The 27,017-nt window shown below is 41.9% G+C and overlaps 1 protein-coding gene across 1 annotated transcript; it reads left to right on the forward strand.

Moving 5' to 3' along the window:
• The first annotated feature begins 201 nt into the window (after positions 1-201).
• Positions 202-27,017, forward strand: LOC102812917 (N-acetyllactosaminide alpha-1,3-galactosyltransferase-like). The gene is made up of 6 exons (XM_006865664.1): positions 202-281; positions 9,242-9,277; positions 12,457-12,522; positions 13,028-13,123; positions 21,732-21,869; positions 26,324-27,017. The coding sequence occupies exons 1-6, from the start codon at positions 202-204 to the stop codon at positions 27,015-27,017; spliced, it is 1,110 nt and encodes a 369-aa protein (XP_006865726.1).

A 27,017-nucleotide genomic window follows, 5' to 3' on the forward strand; every position in this document is an offset into this window, starting at 1 on the left:
GTGGGGGGGGGCGGGGGGGGGTAAGGTATCTACCTTTTCCCGCACACTCTGAAACTAAACTCCCTCTTAAAAACTTGTAAGCAAGTCACTTCGTGCCTTTATAGGGTAGAAGCATTATTTTTAAAATTGTATCTCACTCTGGATTTAATTTATTTAATCTCTTTTTGTTCTCCCCTCTTCTTTTTTTTCTAGGAGAAAATAATGAATGTCAAAGGAAAAGTAATTCTGTCAATGTTGGTTGCCTCAACTGTAATTGTTGTGTTCTGGGAATATATCAACAGGTAATTATGAAATGATGTTGATTAAAGTAATGGCTCTAATATTCTAGTATCGGCTGAATCACCATGTGGAATTAAAATTAAGAAATTATAAAAAAGGGATTCCTGGTGTTGTGCTGCAGGTTAATGCGCTGGACTGCAAGGTCCATTTGAACCGCAAAGTTGGCAGTTCAAACTCACCAGTCACTTCTCAGAAACCCTATACAGGGTCACTGTGAGTCGGAACCAATTCAACAGCATTAACAACAACAACCCCTGCTATATCCCTGGGACCTGATTATCTTTAAAATCACTAGGTCTTGCAGTAACTTCTGGCTAAATAATCACATCTTCCTTCCTGTTATGTTGCCAGTATCTCTGGTACTGCCATAGAGCAACATCACAGAGTTTGTTAAAATAAAAGCAACAGAAGTGTATTGAGGGACAGAGACAGTCTGGACTGAGGCAACATCCAAATTTTGCAGAGTGAAAATGGCTGTTCTGCTGGGAAACGAGGAAAAGAGCATTTTTGTACAGTTGGAGCAGGACCTAAAAGTGACAAAATGATCATGAGAGACAACCAGGGAGCGAAAGGCAGGCTATGTGAAAGGGGGGAGTTAGCAAAGCGATTATATGACTGGCTAAGTGTTCATGATTGTAAGTGTACGTGCTGTTCAGTTTATAACAAGATAGTCACAGGACAACGGCAGGACAGGTTTTCCAGAAAATCTGCTATAAAAATTGTTTTCTCAACCTTGTCTGCTTCTGGTATCCATTGTAAAGATTTATTGATAAATGATAAGCTTTAAGTTGTCACATCTTGAATCTGTTAGACCATGGAGGAAAGATGCTTTGGGGAATAGATTGTGATATATTGCACCTGCCAGACCTCAGAGAAAAAGAATGTCTCCTTTAGGGGATATGGTTAGGTCAGCATCCAGGCTAGAGGGACTGCTGTGAGAAATGGCAGGTTGCAAAGCTCAGCATGGAGTCTAGATTCATGTCAAGAGTTTAAAATGCAGTTATTGCTTTACTTTCAGGCTGCTCTAGTTACACACACCAAGTGCCTCTGATGTTTAAGCTCTCATACAATTCCTGTGCAGTTTAGGGAGGGGTTCAGGAAAGTCAAATGAAGCCCAAAATTTAATTTTAAATTATTGGCATGATCAGATATGGAAATTGCCTTGAGAAAATTCAGAAATTCCAGGAAAAATCCACCCTAACTTTTGCAATCCTAAAATACTTGTGGAGTTTAAAGGAGCAAATGAAATTGTTGACTTTTGTTGCAAATTGCACTTTGGATTGCTGGTGATTCATTTGTGCCTAAGATCAGCACTGGATTGTGAATCATAAGGTCAGCAGTTCAAACCTGCCAGCTGCTCCTTGGAAACCCTATACAGGGTCTCTATGAGTCAGAACTGACTCAACAACACTTAACAACAACAAAGTTATTGAGTGGATTTTTTGTTTTGCTATTTGATTTTGTTTTTGAAACTCTGGAAAGCAAAATTAATGAAACACTTCTGAAATTTCAAACTCATTAGTGGATTCACCCAAATGCATGAGATGCTTCCATGCTTTTTGAAACCACAAAGCCTTAGCAATTCCAGACAAAGAGGGTTCTGCAAGAAAAACGCCTGCACAAGCAGCTCTAGAAGTGCATACCTTGGACTAAGAGGCACAAAGAAGGAAGCTCAGCCTTGAAGTTCAAAAAGTCCTCTGTTTAACTATGGGCAGGGACAGCTGACTTGGCACCGTTAATATTTACACAGTGCTGTAGAGCATGAAATCTGAAGACTTTTGCCTGTGAATGACTCCAGCCAGGCAGAGCTTAATCCCATCTGTGCCTAGGTTTAAATGCTCAGGGGCCAATTTTTCTTGAGTGTACCTCATGCACCTCTGACAGCCAGACTGCCAGAGTTAAAAGCAGAATATATTTCAAAGTGGGTTTTGGGTCACTTCCCCCAACCAACCCTCCCAGGAACATTCCTGGGCACATCCTTTAATGCTTACCTACTTGTGATGTCATACCCCAAGAGCCTCAGAGACTAAGCTTTCCTATCTGCAACAGTCCCCTCCCTGATTTCCATAGGTCTGGCCTTCCTAAGTGATGCATAACGGTTCCTAGTAGTCATGGTTATGGGAGGAGATTCCTTTGTTCCCTGTGCCTTATAAAAGGTCACCATGTGGAGGTTGGAGTCCTGGTGTGGTGCTGTGGGTTAATGTGCCAGACTGCAAAGCTGTTTGAATTGCAAGGTTGGCGGTTCAAGCTCACCAGCTGCTCCTTGGAAACCCTATACAGGGTCATTATGGGTCGGAATCAACTCGATGGCACTTCACAACAATAACAACATATGGAGGTGGAACTTTGGAAACTCATTATGATATCTATGATTTCCCCCACCTGGGTAATCTATGTTTTTCTTTGTCTTGTGTTTACTCCTATTTAAGGTTTAATAAAGAATCTCTATAACATCCCTGCAGGTCAATGCACTAGACTGCAAAGTCAGTTTGGAACGCAAGATCGGTGGTTCAAACTCACCAGCCACTCCGTGGAAATCCTATACAGGGTTGCAGTGAGTCAGAACTGACTCGACGGCACTCAACAACAACAACAACATAATATTTATATACTTAAAGATGGAGTCTCTTATCTCCACTATAACAACAGTGAAGTGTTTTAATGGCCCCCAACTTCACGTTGGTGATCTGGTTTTGCATTTGAACATGTCTTTCAAGTCATAAATTCTAAGTTCCTATGAGCCAATAGGACCACTTGACTACTTAAAAAAGAACTGCCCCATTAGACTGTCCAATAGGAGGAGGAATCCCAGAATACTGGAGCTATGAGCTCTAGGCTGTTAATATTCTGTGATTTTGTTCCATTCCAAACAATTCATTGTAAGAAAAACTTGACAAGCTAGAATATGACAAAGTTGATGATGGACCTGAAACACAAAGTTATTGGAATTGAGGAAACTGAGGATACTTAAAGGACCCCTTGGTGGCATAGTTAGTTAAGTTTTGGTCTGCTAACTGAAAGGTCAGATGTTCGAACCCACTAGCCACTCCGGAGGAGAATGATGAGGCCCTCTGCTTCTGTAAAGATTTATAGCCTCAGAAACAGTGTGGAGTAGTTTTACTCTGTTCTGTATGGTGGCTCTGAAGTGGAGTCTACTCCATGACAGTGAATTTCAGTGGGTAGGGAAATACTTAAGGAGCTCTGCTAACATAGTGGATTACAAGCTCAGCTGCTAACTCCAAGGTCAGCAGTTTGAATCTACCAGCCACTCCTCGTGAGAAAGATACTCTGTTCCTCAATTTCCCTATCTTTAAATAGGGACAATAGTGCGAACCTCATAGATTTGATCCACCAGTCTTCTGTCATTTTGTTGTGCTGTAGTGGCTTGTGTGTCGCTGTGATGCTGGAAGCTATGCCACTGATATTTTAAATACTAGCAGGGTCATCCAAGGTGAACAGATTTCAGAAGAGATGCTAGACTAACACAAACAAGGAAGAATGTGTAGCCACTGAAAACCTTAAGAATAGCTGCAGAACATAGTCAGATATAGTGCCATAAAATGAAGCCATTATGGAAACAGTGTCAGATACACGGCCAAAAAATTAGTCCCTCAGATTGGAAGGCATTCAAAATACAACTGGGGAAATATGTTCAATATAGAATTAACCATGATGACATTAATGGAGAAAAACTTTTGGGATCTTCATTTTATGATGGAACCCAACTCAAAATGAGAGAAGCAGCTCCAAAGATCTATTAGAACATGGAATGTACAAAGTATGAAAATAGGAAAATTGAAAGCTGTCAATAAATGAAATGAAACCCATAAACATCAATATCCTAGGCATTAGTGAGCTGAAATTGACTGGCATTAGCCACTGTGAATTGAACAATCATATAGTTTACTATGCAGGGAACACACAGATTGAAGAGGAATAGAGATGCATTCATTGTCAAAAAGAGCATCTCAAGATCCATTTTGAAGTACAATGTGGTCTGTGATAGGATAATATCTATACACCTAAGAGGATGATCAGGATTCCTGGTGTGGCACTGTAGAATCAGCACTGGACTGCAAACCACAGGACAACAGTTCAAACCCACCAACTGCTCTGCAGAAACCCTATACAGGGTCACTATCTGTTAGAACTGACTAGATGAAACTTAACAACAACAAGAGGATGATCAGTTAATACCACAATTATTCAAATTCATGCACCAACCACTAAAATCAGTGGTGATGAAACTGAAGAATTCTACTAAATTTGTTAGTCTGAAATTGATTAAACATGCAATCAAGATGCATCAGTAATTACTGGTGATTGGAATGTGAAAGTTGGGAACAAAAAGGGAAGCTCAATAGTAGAAGGTGATAGAAATGCTGGAAATTGCATGATAGAATTTTGCAAATACCTTTTTTCAGCAACATAAATGATGGCTATACAAATGGGCCTCAGCAGATGGAACACACAGGAATCAAGTTGGCAACATCTATGAAAAGAGACAATGGAGAAGCTCCATATCATCAGCCAAAACAAGGTCAGAAGCAGACTCGGAAGAGACCATCAAATGCACATATACAAGCTTAGACTGAAGCTGAAGAAAATTAAAACAAGTCAACAAGCCAAAATATGACCTTGGATATATCCCAGCTGAATTTAGAGACCATCTCAAGAACAGATTTTATCATTAGGCACTAATAACCAAAGAGTTGTGAGATGACACCAAGAACATCATACATGAAAAAAGAAAAAGGTCATTAAAAATACAGGATAGAAAGAAAAGATCAAAATGGATATCAGAAGAAACTCTAAAAATTACTCTTGAGTATGTTGTTCTTACTGTTGTTGTCAGGTGTTTGTCAAGTCAGTCCCAACTCAAAGAGCCTTATGCACAACAGAACTAAACACTGCCTAGTCCTCACAATCATTTTTAAGCTTGAGTCCACTGCTGAGGCCATTCTGATGATCCATCTCATTGTGGGTCTTTCACTTTTCACTGACCCTCACTTAGCATGATGTCCTTCTCAAGGGACTGGTCCCTCCTGATAACATGTGCAAAGTATGGGAGACAAAGACTCACCATCCTAGCTTCTAAGGAGCATTCTGGCTGTAGTTCTTCTAACAGATTTGTTTGTTCTTCTAGCAGTCCATGGTACTGTTAATAGTCTTCTCCAACACCATAACTCAAATACATCAATTCTTCTACAGTCTTCCTTATTCACTGTCCAAGTCTCAAATGCATATGAAGCTATTGAAAATACCATGGCTTAGGTCAGGTGCACCTTAAGTTGTAGATAGTGATCCAAGAAAAATGAAGTCTTTGACAACTTCAATCTTTTCTCCATTTATTATGATGTTATTTATTGTCTAGTGGTCAGCATTTTTGTTTTCTTTATTTGATGTGCAATTCATACTGGAGGCTGTGGTCTTTGATCTTCATCAGTAAATATTTTAAGTCCTTTTCACTTTCAGCAAGCCAGGTTGTATCATAAGTATGGTTAAAGAATACAAGTCTGGCCATACTTTTTCTGATTTTAAATTATTCAGTGTCCCTTTGTTCTGTTCAAATGACTGCCTCTTGGTCTATGTACAGGTTCCTTATGAGCACAATTGAGTATTCCAGAATACTCATTCTCTGCAATGCTGCCCATAACTTGTCAGGATTCACACAGCTGAAAGCCTTTGTGTAGTCAATAAAATATAGGTAAACATCTTTCTGGTAGTCTCTGCTTTCAACCAAGATCCATCTGACATCAGCAATGATAGCCCTTGTTCTACATCCTTGTCTGAATCTGGCTTGAATCTTTGGCAGTTCCTTGTCAATGTACTGTTGTAGCCATTTTTTAATTATCTTTTTAAGCAAAATTTTACTTGCATGTAAGATTAATGATTGTTAGATGATTTCCACATCCCATTGGATCATGTCTCTTTGGAATGGGCATCAATATGGATCTCTTCCAATCAGCTGGCCAGTCTTCCAAACTTCTTGGCATAGATGAGTGAGTGCTGCCAGTGCTGCATCTGTTTGCTGAAAGCTTTCAATTTGTTATTTATCAATTCCTGAAACCTTGTTCTTTGCGAATGCCTTCAGTGCACTTTGGACTTTCTTCCTTCAGTACCATTGACTCTTAAGCATATACTATCTCTTGAAATTGTTGAACCATCCATTTCTTTCTGGTACAATGACTGTGTACTCCTTCCATCTTCTTTTGATGCTTTCTGCATCATTCAATAGTTTGTCCATAAGAGTAGAAAGCCTCATCTTTCTATCGAGGAGCAGCTGGTAGGCTTGAACAACCAACCTAGTGATTCACAGTCCAGTGATTATCTTATGGAGCCACCGTGTTCCTGCATCAACTGGTAGCTGCCAGAAATTCAAGCTGGATTCATAAAGAAGACATGGAATGAGGGCTACTGTTGCTTATGTCAGATGGGTCTTGCTAGATGCAGAGAAAACCAGAAAGATGTTTTGTTGTTGTTGTTGTTAGGTGCCATCTAGTCAGTTCTAACTCATAGAGACCCAGTGCAAAACAGAACGAAACACTGCCTGATCCTTCGAAGTTTATTTGTGCTTTATTGACTATGCAAAAGCACTCAACTGTATGGATCATAACAAACTCTAGATAACATTGTAAAGGATGGATATCCCAGAACATTTAATAGTGCTCTTGAGGAACCTGTACAAAAACCAAGAGGCAGTTGTTAGAACAGAATAAGGGATGTTTTAAAATCAGGAAAGGTGTCTGCCAGGTTGTATCCTTTCACCAAATTCTACATCCACTGGTGGCCAGTTTCTATAAGGCAGATGTCAGACATGCTTCCACCCTCCAACCTGCTGTACCGATTCGGACTCCAGTCTTTTATTCTGCATCACTTTGGACTTTCTCAGTGGGGGTCAATAATTCGTTGCAATGGCCACACAGAACTCATAGGCCGTACTCACTATTATAAGCTTTATTAGGGAAGTTGTTTGTTGTTAAATGCCGTGGAGTCAGTTCCAATTCATAACAACCCTATATAGGGTTTTCTGAAAAGTGGCTGGTGGATTAGAACAGCCAACCTTGTGGCTAGCAATACAGTGCTTAGCCTATGTTTCCAACTCATAGTCACCTTGTACAGGGTTTCTGAGGAATGGCTAGTGTGTCTGAACCACCAACCATGTGGTTCAAACCGACCTTGCGATCTGGTGCTTATCCTACAGTGCCACATCAGGACCTCATTGAAGGCTTCCGTTTTCAAATGATGAAATGGAAACCAAATAGGTTAAGTGGCCTAACAGTGAATTTAAGTCTAAGTTCTTATTGAAATTTTAGATCTGATCATTGCTCAGTCTTCTTGGGATACTTAAGTGCCGTTGAATCGGTTCAGACTCACAGCAACCCTGTGTAGGGTTTCTGAGGAGTGGCTGGGGAGCTTGAACCACCAGCCCTGCCCTTCAAACCAACCTTGCAGTCCAGCACATTAACCCACAGCACCACACCAGGACTCAGAAGTGATTTATGATCTAGATGGGATAATATGATTTGTGCATACTTAAGAGATGGTCACATCTCAGCTCCAGATCTGTTTGTTAATATTATTTAACGCTTAAGTGGCTTTTTTCATTTATTGACTTACACTTAAGTGGCTTTTTTTTTTTTCCATTAGTGAGGCAGAGTTGAATGTAGCCATCCGGTTCTCCAGATGCAAATGAAACTCTGCCCCTCCCTTGCTTCAAACCTTCTGGGGCTAAATCCCCAGCAAGTCCCAGCAGGATCTCCCCTCTGGCAGACTTCTCTTTTGTAGTGCATATTTTTTGCTTTACCTGAAATAAAGAGTACTGGTGTGAAGCTGTAGGATAAAGCACTGGACTGTAAGGCTGGTTTGAACTACAAGCTCAGTGGTTCAAATCCACTGGTCAATCCTTGGAAAGCCTATACAGAGTCGCTATGAGTCAGAACTGACTCCACGGCACTTAACAACAACAAGACCAACCAGGAATATATTTCCTTCCCACTTCCTCTTCACTTAGTGGCCTCCTCTTCATCCTTCAGGTCTCAGGTAAAACATTCTGCCTGCTTTTAGGAAGCCTTCCAAGTTTTCCCATTAACACTTTTTCTTTGTGTCTTGTCTTGGAGTTCTGTGTGATTATCTGAATAGGATCCACCCTCCCTTCTAGATAGTATTTTCCAGTAGGATGGAGACTGTATCTTGGCCAACACTTGTCAAATAGCACCCACTCATGGAGAAGGATATCATGTTTGGCAAGGTAGAGGGTCAGAGAAAAAGAGGAAGACCACCAGTGAGATGGGTTGGCAAAATGGCAGCATCAATGGACTCAAGCATGGTAACAGTTGTGAGGTTGGCCCAGGACTGGACCGGGCAGTATTTTGTTATGTTGTGCATAGGGTCACTATGAGTCGGTACCAACTCGATGGCCCCTAACAACAACAACATCTATTTGTGAATGTTTGAATGAAGGGTGTCCACTAGAGGAGTCATATATTCACCAACCCCGTCTTGTAGGTGCCTTAATGCATCCTTATAGCCTTTGTTAAAGAAATGCCTGCTGGGCGTGTTCTAAGACAGCTGAGGCGATGCCACTCTATTCTCTGCAGCAAGAAATAACTTCTGGGCGAAGGATGTTCCCATCCTGATTAGGTAGCAGGAGAGGCCTCACCTGTGCAGCCACTCTTCCTCAGTGAAGCCACCTCTGGGCAATAGAGAACTTAGTTGCTAAGTCATGATATGACATCCAGAGAGCTCCTTCCCACCCTTTGTGTTAGGTGACCTTGAGGTGACTGCAATAGCAAATTCCCAGCCTCTTGACATCATTGATTCTATCTCAAAGGAAGGTAGAAACCTCCCAATGGCTGAAACCAGATTTTCAACTCAGCCCAGGGTTTCAATGATAATGGTTGCAAAATAGCTTTTCTCAGAATTAAAAGTAACATGATAATGTTTTTGTTCTCATTTTTAGCCCAGAAAGCTCTTTCTTTTGGCTATATCACTCAAAGTAAGTACCTTTGAATTCTAGCTATCTACTGCTCAGTTACGGAGCCCTGGTGGCATAGTGAGAAAGGGTGGGTGGCTAACCAAAAGGTTGGTAGTTTGAGCACACCAGCTGCTCTGCAGGAGAAACTTAGTCTGTTTCCATAAAGAGTCCAGCCTGGGAAACCATATAGGGGCAGTTCTACTCTGTTCTATAGAGTTGCTGTGATTTGGAATCAACTCTACCACAAGGGGTTTGGTTCTGGCTTTGTGCTGCTCTCTCCCACACCCAGTCTTGAACTCCCTACAGTCCATTCCATTTTGGTTTGGGTGAAGGTTTACAAAGCAAATTAGTTTTCCATTCAACAACTTACACACATATTGTTTTGTAACATTAGTTGCAATTCCCTCAGTGTTACAACACTCTTAACACTTCCTCCCTGAGTTCCTGTCTTTTTCTGCTCCTGCCTGCCTTCTGAACTTTGTTTTGGGGCAAATACTGCCCTTTTGGTTTCATCTGAGGAGTACGTTCCTCAGTGCCGCATGAGTGTTTAATTCACATTATTGGCCTAGCTGTTTGATTGGCTGAAAGTTGATTCCCGGATGGGGGCAGTGAGGTGGTGCAGGGGTTTAAATTCCTGGTTTAAAGGATGTCCAAGGATCACAATCTTGGGGCATACCAGTCTATCTCAGTAAGTCTGGTCTTTTTTATGATTTAAAATTTTGTTCTACATTTTTCTTCCATTCTACCTAGGACTTAGTTCATCTGGTCTCAGGCTAACATTACTCCTTTGGACTAATTGTTTTCTTGAGTCTTTGATTTTCTTCACTCTTCTTTACTTAGGCAGGGAGAGACCAATAGTTGCATCTTAGCTGTTAAAACCCCAGTCACCACTCTTACACAGTAAGATGTAGAAGAACATTGTTATCTTAGTTACTCAATGCTGCCATAACAGAAATACCTCAGTCCGTAAGTGGATGGCTTTAACACACAGAAATATATTCTCGTAGGAGGTTAGAAGTACAAATTCAGAGTGATTACTCTAGGGGAAACCTCCCTCTCTTCGTTGGCTCTGGGAAAGGTCCTTGTCTCTTTTCACCATCTGTAGGTTCAACATTTCTTGGAGATCTTTATGAGTCTGGGCATCAATCATCCTCGGGATCTCGGAGCTTCATAGAGCGGGGACCCCAGATCCAAAGGACACAGTCCTCTCCTGTCTCTCTTCTTTGTTGGTGGCAATAGATCCCTCTGAGCTGAGCGTATTTAATCTTTGTTATGGCTCTGAAGTGATTAACTCAAGATAATAAACGAATTCTGTAGACTGCATACAGCCTCATTATCATAAATGTGAGAATTTATAGCACATAAGATAATCACATCCAATCAGAGCTGATCACATCATGCGGAGGGGTTTATCACATAAACCACCAAGAATCATGGCCCAGCTAGTCTGACACATATTCTGGGAGGATACAATTCAATCCATGACAGTTGCCTTTGTGAACCATATGGAGGCATGCCTGACCTCAGCCTCATAGGAATCGGTCTCCTTCAACCTTGTGAAACAGGAGGGGTCAGATGCAGACTCCACGCAATTTTATTTTAAACAATATAGTAGAGCATGTTGTTGTTAGGTGCCATCAATTCTGCACCAACTCATAGCCACCCTGTATAGGGTTTTCAAAGCTGTAAATCTTTGCAGAAGCAAAAAGCCTCATCCTTCTCCCATGGAGCAGCTGGTGAGATTAAACTGTTGACCTTGTGGTTATTAGCCCAGTACTTACCATACCGAGCCACCAGATTCCCATAGTAGAGCATACAGGAGACAAAATTGTGAAGACGTCTTAGCTATAATCAAACACCTTGAGCAAATGACTCTCTGGGCTTGAAGACAGAAAGCTCAGCGCACAATGTTGTACTTAACTGTCTTTATTTTCCCCAACCTTTATTTCTGATACAATTGATCCTTTGGCATTAAATCCTAACTTTTATGGTCATATGCCATGAGGCCTTGGCAACTTGTTCAAACTCACCAGGCCAATATCTTACTGTAAACTGAAAATAAACATAAAAAGCTCTATTCTCACTAAGTGGTGGGAATGACCAAGATCATGTGAAAATACCTACTTAAGTGTCTCTCTTTTTGTTCCCTTTTATTGCTTTTCATTCTTGTTTACTATAACCAAACTTTTTTTTTTTTTTAATCATGGTTGTTGGTGGTTATGTGCTGTGGAGTCAGTTCTGATTCATAGCAAACCCTGTACAGGGTTTCTGAGGCTGTAAATCTTTACAGGAACAGAAAACCTCATCTGTCTCCCACGGAACAGCTGGTAGTTTTGAACTGCTGACCTTGCGGTTTGCAGCCCAATTCTTAACCACTACGCTACCAGAGCTTTGTCATAGGCCATTTCAAAGTCTTCCTGGAAGCAGATGGACTTTATAATAAGGTTCTTCATAGGCCTCTATCTGTTCCTAAATTATCTCATCACCTTATTTGTACAGCTAGGTGCATTCCCATTTCTGCCCATTTTTCGGTTCCTCCAGAAGGCTCCTAACTTGGAGAGATTGGAAAGGTTGGACATATTGGTAGCTAAGTTGATTTCTGATTATAGTTTCCTGAACTTCTAGTGCAGCTATTTTCAGACTTTCTGAGCTCGTCACTACGATTTTTGAGCAACTTGAATTTTCTCAATTTAGTGTAAGAGACAATTTTTTGAAATGCGCCTTCAATATTTTTAAGACTACAACTCCTTACAGAAAGTATCAGCTTATAAAACTCTTTCACATATGAAAATGAAATACATCTCATCCAGGCATTAAAGCTATCTACCTGGCAAGTCTATTATTGTTAATATTAACTATTCTTTAAAGATGAGAAGATTGGGATTCTGAGAGAGTCAATGACCTATAACAGTCACACAACTAGTAAATAGCAGATCCAGGCCTCAGGTTAATGCCTCAGTGCTCCCATTGCCTGCACCTTTCTTTTCCTTTCTGTTTCTCCTTGGTACTCAGATTGAGCTGAGTACTATCTTTGCCCAAGGCCCCTCCTCTTTCACTTTTATTTCATGGACTGGCATTTAAAAAATAGTGTCAACTGCCATAGATCAAAAAGAGTTTGGGTACCCCACCCCACCCCCCACTCGGTTTGGGAGTATCTCACTTTTCTTAAAATGACTGTAACCTTTTTTTTTACTTCCTAGAAACCCTGAAGTTGGTGACAGCAGTGCTCAGAAGGGCTGGTGGTTTCCAAGCTGGTTTAATAATGGGTAAGGCTACCACATGACCATCCATGTTTGTCCACCATCCAGCATTTACAAAGAGTCCAAATGGAACGGCCTTGTGGCCATGACCTCACTCACTCATCTACCTTGCTTACTGAAATCATATGAGGCACTAAGACATTTACTGTTTTGTTTGTTTTTCTCCCCAAGTTAACTTGAAGTTAAAGTTTAGATTGTAGGAAAGGCAAACTAAAATGTTTTCATGAGAATTATTTTATCAACTTTCTCCCACCCTCTGAAACGACTGAGGGTCTTTGAGTCATTAAATTGCTAACTGGGCTGACTTGAAAGAGTAACAAGAATGGTGAGTACTATGTCTTTCCAGCAAAAGTTAGTGTTCATGCCTCAAAGTTTAGTTTCACAAATCTCTAGCCAGTTCACTTGATGTGTGTGTTCATTGTTCATGAGCACATTTTAACCAGTTATCCCCAGACTGCCTCAGCATTGCAGATAGTCTTCCCTGCCTTACTTTGCTTCTCTTTGTATTTAGGACCCACAGTTATCAAGAAGAAGAAGCACATATAGACAACGAAAAGAGAAAGGAAGACAAAAAAGAACTGCAGCTATTGGATTGGTTTAATCCAAAGTAAGAAATGAAATGTCACCCCATGAACAGTAGATCCATAATGCTGTAAGAGGTGTGGCCTGTGAAAACAGCAATACCATTGATAACAGTCTTGATTTTGAAGAATTTTACCACGTATTGTTGTTGTTGTTAAGTGCCGTCGAGTCAGTTCCAACCCATAGCAACCCTGAACAGGGCTTTGGAGGCTGTAAATCTTTACGAGAGCAGAAAGCCTCATCTTTTTCCCACGGAGCAGCTGGTAGTTTCGAACTGTTGACCTTGCAGTTTGCAGCCCAATTCGTAACCACTACGCTACCAGAACTCCTCTTACACCTTGACAATAGAATTTGGGTGAGAACCTGAGACTCTGGATATTTTGACTCAAATACTTGAGCAACATGGAGTCCTGGTATAGTGCTACAGGATAATGCATTGGGCCACAAGGTCAGTTTGAACCACAAGGATGGTAGTTCAAACTCACCAGCCACTCCTCGGAAACCCTATACAGGGTCGCTATGAATTGCAAATGATTCTACCGGCACTTAACAACAATAACTTGAGCAATATAATGATTCTCACACCAATTAACCAATGGTAGTAGATGAATCACAAAATATTGGGGCAGAGAAGGCTCTTATAGGCCACAAGGTATTATGAAAAGCCACAAGATCTGGAGTCAGAGCAAGAAAATTTGTTTCTGTAAAATGAGAATGGTGATAAAAATTGCATAGGGCCATAAATTTGTTAATTAAGCCAATGTGCAACAAATATTTATAATATCTATTATATGCTAGCCCACTGTCTTCAAAATTGCTGATCTTTGTATCTTATAGAGACCTTATGAGCTTCTTGGTGTTATAGAGGGCCAACAGACACGAAAGCAGTACTTGCTCACATTGGGGAGTACAATCACCCCAACTTAAAGAAGAATTTGGTCTGGGGAATAAGTAGGCAGGAGCTGTCTGGGATGACAGTGAGGGCTGGAAGACTGGTGGCTGGTGATGACGCTGACCAGGGAAGAGATGTTGGAAACACAGGCCTAGGTGTATAGGAGGTGATGACCCTCATTAGCAATGGGGTTAGGTGGAGGGGCTTGTGGGGCATCAGGATGGAGATTCACAGGGTGCCCATGAGCATAATGAAAGCCATGTGGTGAGATATGAGGTGGGAAGTCACCAGGTTGTATGTGGCAGTGGGATCTATGGGCCTGGATGAGGTCACCCAGGGAGAGAAAAAGGAGCAAATTCTGACACCAGCGAGGTCAGCGGTTCAAACCCACCAGCCATTCTTCAGTAGAAAAATGAAGCTGTCTGCTCCCATAAAGATTTATGGTCTCAGAAATCCTAAGGAAAGGTTCTACTCTATCTTACAGTGTTGCTGTAGAGTTACTGTGAGTCAGAAATGCCTGGGCAACAGTAGCTTTTGTTTTGTTGTGGTTTGGGGTTTGAAGAGGCACCAAGGTTAAGTCTTCTCAGACCACCAAAGTATATGTGTTACATGAATGAGTGATTGAATAAACAAGTAAATGTATTTCATATCAATGATGTCAAGCCATATATATCCTTTTCTATATTATAGAAAAAAAAGACACTTTCTATAAAATGTCAAAACATAGTGCAATATATTGTGGACATATTTCTATAACTGTATGTCAAGATTTCTTGGCCTACATGACAGCACACCCTCTATATTTTCTTCCTATTCCTCCCCTCGCAAGCATTTCCCTTTTGTAGGGTCATCTCCCTCCACTCAGCCATTAGATATCGGTGTCTTTAGGGGCTAAGCTAATGGAAGAAATGACGAGGTAAAAGAGCGGAACAAAAAATTTCAAAGGACAACTGTAAAGACAAAGTCAAGTATTATATTGAAATGTGCAAAGACCTGGAAAAATATACACAGCATTTCTCAAACTGAAAAAACTGAAGAAATAATTCAAGACTTGATTTCAAGTATTGAAGGATTTTATGGGTAAGATATTCCTCCCATCGTTTTTTGATGTTTTTGATGCAGGAATCCTCAAAAGAAGATGGAAAAAAATACAGAATCACGGTGCCAAAAAAAATTGGTACATGTTCAACAATTTAATGGGGTAGCATATGCTCAAGAACCAATGGTATATAAAGGAAGAAGTCCAAGATGTACTGCAGGCAATGAACGCAATGACAAAAAAATAAGACTCCAGGAATTGACAGAATACTAATTGAAATGTTTCAACACTGGAAGCACTTGTCTATGCCAATAAATTGGGAAGATCTTGCCAATTGACTTGAAGAGATCTATAGTTGTGCCCATTCCAAAGAAAGATGACTCAACAGAATGTGTAAATTATAGAATATTGTCATTAATATCATACACAAGTAAAATTGTGCTGAAGATAACTTAAAATGATTGCAGCAGTACATCAACAGAGAGCTGCCAGAAATCCAGTCTGAATTCCAAAGGGAACTTGAAACGAGGGATATCATTGCTGATATCAGATGGATCTTGGATGAAAGCAGAGAATACCAGAAAGATGTTTACTTGTGTTTTATTGATTGTGCAAAAGCATTCAATTTTGTGGATCATAACAAACTATGGATAATATTGAGAAGAATGGGAATTCCAGAATACTTAATTGTGCTCAGGCAGAACCTGAACAAAGAATAAGAGGCAACCATTCAAATAGAACAAGGAGATACTAAGTAGTTTAAAATCAGGAAAGGTGTGCTTCAGCATTGTATCCTCTCATCATACTTATTCAATCTGTATGCTGAGCAAATAATCCAAGAAGCTGGACTTTATGAAGAACGTGGCATTAGGATTGGGGGAAAGCTCATTAACAACCACAGTACACAGATGACACAACTTTGCTTGCTGGAATTGAAGAGGACATAAGCCATTTGTTGATGAAGATCCAAGAACGAACACAGTCTTTAATGTGGATTACACCTCAACATAAAGAAAACAAAAATCCTCACAATTGGACCAATAAATAACATCATGATAAACAGAGAAAACATTGACGTTGACAAGCATTTCATTTTACTTGGATTTACAATCAACACTCATGGAGGCAGCAGTTAAGAAAGCAAACGACGTATTGCATTGGGCAAATCTGCTGCATAAGACCTCTTTAATGTATTAAAGAATAAAGATGTCACTCTGAGGGCTTAGGTGCACCTGGCCCAAGCCATGATATTTTCAGTTGCCTCTTATGCATACGAAGGCTGGAGCATGAACAAGGAAGGCTGGAGAAGAATCGATGCATTTGAATTGTGGTATTGATGAAGAATCTTAAAAGTACCATGGACTGCCAGAAGAACAAACAAATCTGCACTGAGAGAAGTAAAACCAGAGTACTCCTTGGAGTTAGGATGCTGAGGCTTGGTTTCACATACTTGCGACATGTTGTCAGAAGGGACCGATCCCTGGAAAAGAACATCATGGTTAGTAAAATAGAAGGTCATTAAAAAGTGGAGGATCCCCAAATGAAATGGACTCACAGTGGTTGCAGCAAAGAACTCAGACATGGCAGCAATTGTGGGGGTGACACAGGGCTAGTGTTTTGCAACAAGCCCCATGTCCTTCTGTCTTCTCATTTACACCATCATGCAAGGTGCCCTCATCCATTTCTGTGGCTGAGATCACATCAATGTAATGGTGACTCCCACATTTATAGCTTATAAATACATAACATTCAAGCTACAAATAATCTAATTAGATCTTTGTTTGGGTTAATGAGACCCTGTGCCTGTGTGTGCATATATGTGTGTGCACATATGCACGCAGCCTTTAGCCCACACTAGTGGAACTGCCTGAGCTGATGAACCACCATTGGGTGTGTAAAATGGAGGAAGTAGTACTAGCTGCATCAGGGAGTATAATGTCAATCAAGATCAGCCCAAGGTTGATCCCTATGAGGTGCAGGTCAGACAAACCTCCACTCTCCAATCTGTTTTTAACCAATTCTGACACCAGCCACCCTTCCCACGGCACTCTCTACTTCTTTTCTGAGTTTGATAATCCACTGCAATGAGTACAGGAGACTCACAGGCTATCCTTACAGGTAAGTGGTATACTAAAGTTAGAACTCAGGATCAAAATCAGAAAACATGTAGGCAAATCAGGAGGGACCAAAAGTCCCTGGAAAAGAACGACATGGTTGGTCAAGTAGAAGGTCAATGAAAATGAGATGAACTGAAAGAATGGTTGCAGCAAAGAACTCAGACATGGCAGCAGCTGTGGGGGTAGCACAGGGCAGGACAGCTCTCTCTGCTCCCCTCAGCCCTGCAGGCCTCCCCTCAGCTCTCTGAGCTCAGGTCTCCTCTTGGTGTGCTGTCTGTTACCTCCAGTTCTCCCTCTGCACCCCTTTGGATCTCTCAGTGTCTTCGCTGTTAGAGCCCTTGACCTATGCGTGTATCACAGCTCTTTTAGGAGGTTCCTTGTCTCCTCTCTGTCTCAGCTGCTTCTTTCTTCTCTCTTCTTTCTTCCTTCTGCTTTGCTTTCTCGTTCTTTCTGTCTCTTAAAAAAATCTATATATGGTTTTCTGCATAAACACACCAATTATTTCATTTCAAGGCATACCTCTAGTATCAGGGCCATCACCTGACCAATCATCCTGTCAAAGGGACTAATCCTCTCGCTTGTAGGCTACAGATACTGAATTTGCATACTAGGCTACAACATATCTCTTTTACATAGTATATTGATCAATCCCTGAAGCGTGTATACCAAGCACATGGCAGGCTACATCCCAGGACCTGACAAAAATATCAAACAGATTGTTTACAGTTTACCCAGGAAATGTAAATCAACCTGAGCAAAAGTAACAAACCCTTTGGGCAGAAAACTAATGTAAAAGTAATTCTTTAGGACTTCTTCTTGTTGTTGTTAAATGCTGTCGAGTCAGTTTTGATTCATAGCGACCCTGTACAGGGTTTCTGAGAAACAGTTGGTGGGTTTGAACTGCTGACCTTGTGATTAGCAGTCCAGTGTTTATTCTACAGCACCACACTAGGAGTCCTAAGGGCTTAGGGGTACAATATCTCATGCTATTTTCCCAAAGAATCAAGACAAAAGACCACCCACTTAAAGGAAGTAATTGCACCCAGGTTCCTGATTGGAAGGAAGGCACTAGGGCAGAGTCTTCCCCGCCCTTTGTCCACCTTTTCGAGTCCCATCTTGGTGACCTAACACCAACAACTTGGTGACACTGGGGAAGGCTAGGTCTTGCCCAAGCAAGGCCAGCTCTCTGTCATCTCTGCGTAAACTTCGTGCTTTATTTTGTGTTTGTTGTTGAGATCCACATGGGTTTGATGACTAAGACTTCTTGTGGAGAGATTCATCCAGGAAGCTGGTCCTGTCTTATCCTCCCTCCCTCCACCTCCTCCTGCCTGCCTTGTCTTTCTTTTCATGCTGTTGTCTGGCTTCTTAGCGCCTCAGACATGTTGGAAGTGTCAATGGAATTCAATAATTAACAGCTGGGATATAGAACACTTTAATTTTTAATTCAAAATTAATTTTTAATAGTGTTACTTTTCGTTCTTGCTAGAAGGAATCCTTCCCATCTAAGGAACCAAGCTGGACACTGGTTTTCTGCTTCTATTTTTTTAGAAGATGTGAACTCAGTGGTCTTGCAGAAGTGTGTAGCAGACCAACCACCTGTCAGGACTGGGAGAATCTCAAGGGACAGGACTGGGTGTCCTTTCTCTCACTCAACACTTGGCACTGGGATACAGGAAATATGCACTGAGGGTTAATAAGTAGCCTGGCCTGGCCGTTCAAAGACAAAATCCCTTCTCTTTCTCTTTGACTTCCACTTTCTTTATTTGTAAAATGGAATTTTGCAAATTTAACTTCATACAGTGGCTGTGAAACCTGAATAAAATGATAAAAGCCACGTACCTAGCTCTTGGTGCATCAAACCCAAACCAAACCTATTGCCACTGAGTTGACCCTAACTTTCTGGTAGCGTAGTGGTTACGAATCGGGCTGCGAACCTTAAGGTCAGCGGTTTCAAACTACCAGCTGCTCCATGGGAGAAAGATCAGGCTTTCTACTCCCGCAAAGATTTACACCCTCGGAAACCCTGAACAGGGTCGCTATGGGTCGGAACCGACTCGACGGCACTTAACAACAACAACAACAACTTAGCAACCCTATAGGACAGAATAGAGCTGCCTCATAGGGTTTCCAAGGCTGGACTCTTTATGAAGTTCAAACCCAGCAGCTGCTCTTTGGAAACCCTATACAGGGTCACTATGAGTCGGAACTGATGGACGGCTGTTAACAACAACTCTTTATGAAAGCACATCTTTCTCCTGGAGAGTGGCTGGTGGGTTCAAATCACTGGCCTTGAAGTTAGCAGCTGAGCACTTAACCACTGTGCCATGAGGGCCCCTTCATACATGTTATATAAGTACCTGTGCTCCATTCCTTTCCTCCTCTCTCCCTTTGAAGTGTTAATAATGTTACCTGTTCTAGCACAGTTGGAAGATCCCTGGCGGGCTAAACTCAGACTAGAGGGCACTAGATGCTGACAGATAGCAACCAAGGGAAGAGTCTCCCTTTAGGTTCATCAGAGACAATAGGTGTAGAGTAGAAACCGTGCATGTGTGAGTGTGTGGGGGTGGGGTGGGATTTATGGGTGTTTTTGGTTGGAAATTTTGTCATGCAACAAAGCCAGTGGTTTTCTGTGACTCAAAGTACCACTCATTTCTCAGTAACATTAAGGAAAAAGCTGCGGCGGCTTATTGGAAACGATGTTACCTTTAGATTCAGAGCCTCATCATCTCAACAATAAACACCCATGTGAGAAGCGGTGTAGTGTGGTGGCTCCTGACTATGTCAGTTCAAATCCCAGCTTTGCCCTTTACTAGTTGCATGACCTTGGACAAGTTAACCCTCTCTGTGCTGCAGTTTTCTCTTCTGTTTAATGGAAATCAAAAAAACACCCACCTCAGAAGACTGAAGCCCTGAATACAGGTCAAAAGCCCTGGAGCAAGCATTGTCTATTGTCCTTCTCACACACACACACACACACACACACACACACACACACACCCCGCACACATACACAGGAGGACTCTATGTTTCTTAATTCCCATCATTGGTAACCAGTTGTGTGACCTTAGACAAATTGACAAGCCTCTCTGAGCCTTGCTTTTCTTATCTGTACAATGGAGGTATACATAGCAGGGCCCTTGTAATGACTAGATGAGACCGTGACTGGGAAGGCTCCTGGCACAGGCTCCGGCAGAGTCCACAGGAACTTCTTTCATGATTGTCCTCTGTGCTGCAGGTCCTGGGGTGCTGAGAGCAGAGCTGTGAGCAACCTAAGGGTGCCCCCATCTCTATTCAGTGAAGAATGAAGCAGGACAGAATCAGGGCAAAGGATGGTCTGAGGGCAGAGGCAGCTCAAGAGTTCCAGCATGCAGACTTGGGGACAGAGGGAGAGGAGACTAGAGAGAGAGACTTCTGGAGGTTCATTGTGCACTGCTGAGACTGGGGTGAGGTGGGAGATGGTTCGGCATTGCCCAGTCTCACCGTGTGCTGGGCCAGTGATGGAGTGGCAACAGTTTTGTAAACACACAGCCTTCTAGTCTGTGTCTGGCTTTAGGACAACACCAGTTGTGAGGGCTGGTGAAGTTCTCCATGACACAATCTGTGTGCACACCACACCCCAACAGTCTCGCCAGGCCATGTGGGTTCCAGGGGCAGGACTCTGCCTCAATCACTTTCCCAGAGCCTGGGACAGGAAGTGACTGAATGAAGATGTTCCCCCTAAAGTGCAAGCAAATGCTAAGCCAGTGCCTTGCCTTTACTGGTGTTTGAATCTAAATGATTGTTTCTGTCCTCATCTTCCCAGCAGGGGAAATGCAGCCACTTCCTGAGTAATAGGGGTCAGAGTTCCCCTCTTATGCAGGGAGCTTCTTCAGCCTCATGCTGGGCCCCATCCTTTCACATTTACCCTTTATGGTTTCATACTTTTGTTGTTCTGTGGCTTCCTGTGTTTATGTTGGATTTGTCAAGTCTCTTTCAAGCTCTCTCAGTGCAGAGAACAAACATGCCTTCCTGTCTCACCATTTGGCCTCCTAGTCAAGGCCTTTGTCTGTGGTGCCTCTAACTCCTTGTTTGCAAAATGAATAATGCCAGGACCCCTAGGTGGGTGTCATTTCTGCTCACCCAGAAGTCCTTTCTAGCAAAAGGTAAACTAAAACAGCCTTTTCTGTTTTGGTTCTAATAATTCTCACCCTAAAACAAGGATGAGGGGTTTTTAGGCTTAGGTGCCACCCACCAGGATAAAGCCTCCCTAAGGATGCCTAGGCAGACTAGGAAGTGGGTGGAGAGAGATGGAAAGGGATTGAGAAGGAGAAGAACAAGGATAGCAGCCACAGGAGAAAACCAGGTAGGAAATGTACAGGTAAGGTTGTCCCAAGACAATCCTCAGTGCTTCTGGGCCAAAGCATCTTGTCCCTCAAATGAAGATGCTGCCCTGCAAATGTCAAACCTCTCAGTCAACATTTTGCAATTTAACAGTTCGGATCCAAAGATAGAAACTGTAGACCATAGTTAATCCCAGTTGTCCCTCAGTCTCTGTCCCGCATTAGCAAAGCTGCCTTGATTCATGGGATCTGTGTTTTGTCACCAGAAAGCGCCCTGAAGTTGTGACCATGACCGAATGGAAGGCGCCAATTGTGTGGGAAGGCACTTTCAACAGAGCCATCTTAGAAAATTATTATGGCAAACAGAAGATTACCGTGGGTTTGACAGTTTTTGCTGTTGGAAGGTAGGTGTCACCAATAAAATGATCCTTTACTTTTTCTTGATGGATTGCCAAAATTTTTATGAGGGCTTCTGTGGACTCAGAAAGGTTGTTCATGAATGAGCTGAATTATTATTACATAAGAGCATGCCTCAGTGGTACCATTTCCATATCATTTCTGCTGAGATTGTAGGAGACTAAGAACAAAACAGTAGCTGAGTCTTCCCATTCCTACCACAGAGTGATGGCCTTGAGATGTAGGCAAAAATGCCTGTCATACCCACTGAACCTAGAGGTTGTTGCCATCCACAATCTCCTCACTGACCTCAATGGCTTCCTGGGGAAATTTCCAGAGTTCTAGACAGTCCAAGTGCACGTCATTCTTTCTCCTGGGCTCTCAAGCCCCTGAACTAAGAGCAGAGGGATGTACAGCAAGTTGCTATGAGTCAGAGTCAATTCCATGGCAACGGGTTATGCAGTAACTTGACCACAGTGGTTTTCCATGTTCAAGCATGACGGACAATTCTGAGGATTACAAACACCATTCCAACCTATCACTACTAAAGGCTGGTCAGAAATACCCCTCCCAGTGGTCAGGTAGGTTCCTGTTTCAGTTTCCATTTTTCTATTCAGAGCGTTTCTCCAAAAACTGTACTGTTTCTTACTTGAAAGTAGCAGTGATATAACTCATTTTGAGTTTTTGGAGACTTTCTAGTTTAATTTCTGCCCCGTTAAAACAAAAGCAAAAGTTCAGTTGTCGTATTTTTCCTCTTTGGGGGCCTTCCCATCTGTAGCTGTCCTGAGAAAGCCACATGGAAAGTTGATTCCTTTGTCTTGTACAAAGAGAATTGAAGGCCTTGCTGACCTTTGAGCTTAGCCTGAGACAGGGCCTACAGGAGAGTACACTGTGACAGTTCTCCAAAGACAACCTTGCCCAACCAAAGCCTGGCCGCCATGGCGGTTGTTAACAATACAGTCGCTGTGTGCTGTGGAGTTGATTTTGATTTATACTAATCAAAATCAAGACTTGATGGCACCTAACAACAACAACAACAATCAAAACCATGCTAATCCTACTGAATGTATGGCTTCCAAGGGTCTAAGTGACATCTCTAAAAGAGAAGGGTGACTGGAGTTTTGACATTTTTACTAGAAGGATTTGTAATATTATGAGTTGGGAGCCAATGCACAATTCACCTAGTCCTTTGACACAAAAGAGGACAAGTTGACTGCATTGCTGATTGATTTGAACTGGAGGTTTCTAAAAATAATAGAATACCACCCACTGACTCACAGTGGCATTGGCCATTTGATTGCAAGCCTGCAGGACTGAACTATAAATTGCTATTCTCTCGGCTCTGAAGCAAGAGAGGGCTATTACCATGCTCACAGGCAATGCTGCTGTTGGTTAGTACTGCTGAGTTGGTTCTGACTCATAGCAACTCTGTATAGGGTTTCCAAAGAGTGGCTGGTGAGTTTGAACCACCGACCTTGTAGTTAGAAGTCCAGTGCTTATCTTACATGCCACACCAGGGTGCTGCTCACAGGCAATAAATCTCCACAACTGTCGAGGACTGGCCTTGACATAGGAGTTCGGTTCACGAGGAGGAGATACCTGGCAGAGGTAAAGATATAGCAAGAATACACAGAAAGAGACAAAGAGGCACCCCGAAACCAGGGTGGATGCTGGACTGGCATCAGGCAGATCCTGCATTGCAAACATCTCAGCCAGAAAGGCTGTAATATCCTGCATAGTAAACATCTTAGCTAAACAGGCAGTATGGTTGCAATGCTGGACTGAGCCCCCTGCATGCTGTAAAGCACACCTTGCCAGTCGTAATGCAATGCACCTGGATTGTTCTGTGCCTTCCTTTTATTTAGGGGAGGTACTTTACACAAAGCTAGGAGGGACTAAGACAAGGTACAGCTGTCAATCTTACTTTTCCAGACATTCAGGCAACTTTACATCATACTTTGCAGGTTCGAATCTCACGACTGCAACTTGGTTTCTCAAGCTTAATTAACATACCTTTTAGCACCTAGCCTCAAATGGGGGGAGGAAAAGGAGGATCAGGAGGATTCCTATTGTGTAGGCTGCCCAGCCCAGGTTCTTCAGGAAAAGAGGCACCTGGGTGAATGGGCTTCACCTGGAAACACTTTAGAGAGGGCATTCCTATTGTCCTTGAAACAGAGACTGGGAAGCCACCCAATTTACTTTGAATAAATTCTCTGAGGGAAGAATTTTGCCTGTTTGGAATTTTACAGTCTTGGCTTTTAGGAAAATATTACATTTATCTGTGGACATCAAGAGCTCCATGTATGCAATTAATAAATATAACTGAACACTAAGATGAAAAACAATTTGCTATTAACTGCCAGGTGGCTAGATCTGTTCCTCAGAGCCTGTGACCTGTAATACTCGGGCCTATAGGGCCTTGAACTTCTGACCAGGACTAAACGGTCTGCAACACACAACTAATGGATTTGGACTTTTAGAAGGTATGATTTTTGGTTTGTTTTCAAATAACAATACATGGAGCCAAGTGCAATACTTTAATCTCTAAGCAATGTTAAATCTTATGAAGACTTTTTTCTCCCAGTATTGTTTCTCAAGCTTCAGGGCACAATAGATTTTTTGTAAAGTTCCAAAGTATTTAAGAATTTCATGGCCACAAGCCATAGAGCTCTGTCGAGCTCCCTCTTTATATTGCTCAAATATATTTTCTCTTTTTAAAGAATCAAAACAGTAAACCCTTGAGTTTCCATCAGCCAACTTTTTAAACACACTTAATTTCAGTAGTACAGAAAGGCAATTTAACTTCCTCTTCCCATAAGCAGCCTGAGGTAATCTCACAAAATGGTTCACTACCCACTTGACCCAGAAAACCACACAAAATCACGCAAATCCAGAGGTTCAAATCTCCAGGTCCATTTTAAGAACACCCGTGAGACTGCCCAGGCCATCAAGGGTATGCATATCTGGAAAGCCATCAAATAACTTAAAGATGTCACGTTGCAGAAGCAATGTGTACCGTTCCGACGTTACAATGGTGGTGTTGGTAGGTGTGCCCAGGTCAAACAGTGGGGTTGGACACAGGGTTGGTGGCCCAAAAAGATTGCTGAATTTTTGCTGCACATGCTTAAAAATGCAGAGAGCAATACTGAACTTAAGGGTTTAGATGTGGATTCTCTGGTCATTGAGCACATCCAGGTCACCAAAGCTCCCAAGATGTGCCGAGAAAATTTACAGAGCTCATGGTCAGATCAACCCCTACATGAGCTCCCCATGTTGAGATGATCCTCACTGAAAAGGAACAAATTGTTCCTAAACCAGAAGAGGAGTTTGCACCGAAGAAAAAGATATCGCAGAAGAAACTGAAGAAACAAAAACTTATGGCTCAGGAGTAAATTAAGCTTAAAAGAAAATGCACATAAAAGTTAAAAAAAAAAAAAAAAAAGGCAATTTAAGCAGCAACAAAAGGCAGAAAGTCATTATTATTCACAAAACATCATGATTGAGCAGGAGTCTGATCAGCAAATTAAATTCAGTCTTCATTTGCTGACCATGAGTTTGGGGTTTGGATGAGTCCCCTTCTTTCTTTTCTCTACGACCGTCACAGCATGGCTTCACAAGGTAGTGTGTAGCGTAGAATTACAACCACATTATGTTTTTGTGAACAAATCGATAAATAGCTAAAATAAAGTTAACGCTGAGGTTGTTTGCTTTACTATTTGGATGAATCTTATAAAGGTGATGATGACTAGATAATGGATTTGGGTTTAGGGTGACTGATGGCAGACTGACAGGGTGAAATATATAAGAGACAGAGATCCATGTCCCAGAACCCATTCAGGATCACAGAGGAGGATAAAAATGCCAATGGTTGGATTTGATACATTCCCCCAGAGACCCAAAGATCACATCACCCTTACATCTGGTAGAGCAGTGGCAAATTGGAATATAAGCTGGAGCCTTTGAGGTGGGGCTCAAGAACTAGCATCCCTTTTGCCTGCTCACAGTCTACACCAGTTAATAAATAAGACAAAAGGTCAACTATCACCCTCATTGCTGTTAAAGCTGGTATTGGACAATATGGTTTATATCTTTAAGTCTAATATTGGACCACAAAATTAGAAAGATATAGGCACCTAAACACCTGCTGTAGGTACCTAAACTCCAGATCTGCAGATGTGAGGAGAGCCTATATCACTAAATTTACATGTTGTCTCAGATGTGCCAACTTCCATGAGAAAAAGGAGAGGAGGGGGCAGGGCTATATATGTCCAGTCTCTCTTCCAAAGTTGGCACTCAAGTAAGTGGAGAGCCATCAGGAGTGTTAGATTAACAAGCATCTGTCCACAAGAAAATATACTTCATTCCTTTCCTGACTGTAAAATACAGAAACATGATTCTAGTGGCATTTGTCCCCTGCAGAAATCTAAGGGGCTAAATTGATCCCATTCTTCTTTTTTTTCAGGTACATTGAGCATTACTTAGAGGATTTCATAGTATCTGCTGATAAATACTTCATGGTTGGCCACAAAGCCATTTTTTACATCATGGTGGATGATAGCTCCAGGATGCCTTTGGTAGAGCTGGGTCCTCTTCGTTCATTCAAAGTGTTTGAGATCAAGCCTGAGAAGCGATGGCAGGACGTCAGCATGATGCGCATGAAGACCATTGGGGAACATATTGTAAACCACATCCAGCAGGAAGTTGACTTCCTCTTCTGTATGGATGTGGACCAGGTCTTCCAAGGAAACTTTGGGGTGGAGACCCTGGGCACAACAGTGGCTCAGCTGCAGGCCTGGTGGTACAAAGCAGATCGTGATGACTTTACCTATGAGAGGCATGCAAATTCGGCAGCATACATTCCATTCGGTCAGGGGGATTTTTATTACCATGCGGCCATTTTTGGAGGAACACCCATTCAGGTTTTAAACATCACCCAGGAATGTTTCAAGGGAATCCTTCAAGACAAGAAAAATGGCATAGAAGCAGAGTGGCATGATGAAAGCCACCTAAACAAGTATTTTTTTCTCAACAAACCCAGTAAAATCTTATCACCAGAATACTGCTGGGATTATCATATAGGCTTGCCTGCAGATATTAAAGCTGTCAAGATATCTTGGCAGACAAAAGAGTATAATTTGGTTCGGAATAATGTTTGA

Source organism: Chrysochloris asiatica, unplaced genomic scaffold, assembly GCF_000296735.1.
Source record: "Chrysochloris asiatica unplaced genomic scaffold, ChrAsi1.0 scaffold00081, whole genome shotgun sequence".
Classification (NCBI taxonomy): domain Eukaryota; kingdom Metazoa; phylum Chordata; class Mammalia; order Afrosoricida; family Chrysochloridae; genus Chrysochloris; species Chrysochloris asiatica.

Coding starts and splice junctions, on each gene's coding strand:
- LOC102812917 (XM_006865664.1), top strand. CDS start 202: ATGAATGTCAAAGGAAAAGTAATTCTGTCAATGTTGGTTGCCTCAACT. Junction 13,124..21,731: donor TTGGATTGGTTTAATCCAAA/GTAAGAAATGAA, acceptor TTTTGTCACCAG/AAAGCGCCCTGAAGTTGTGA. Junction 21,870..26,323: donor ACAGTTTTTGCTGTTGGAAG/GTAGGTGTCACC, acceptor CTTTTTTTTCAG/GTACATTGAGCATTACTTAG.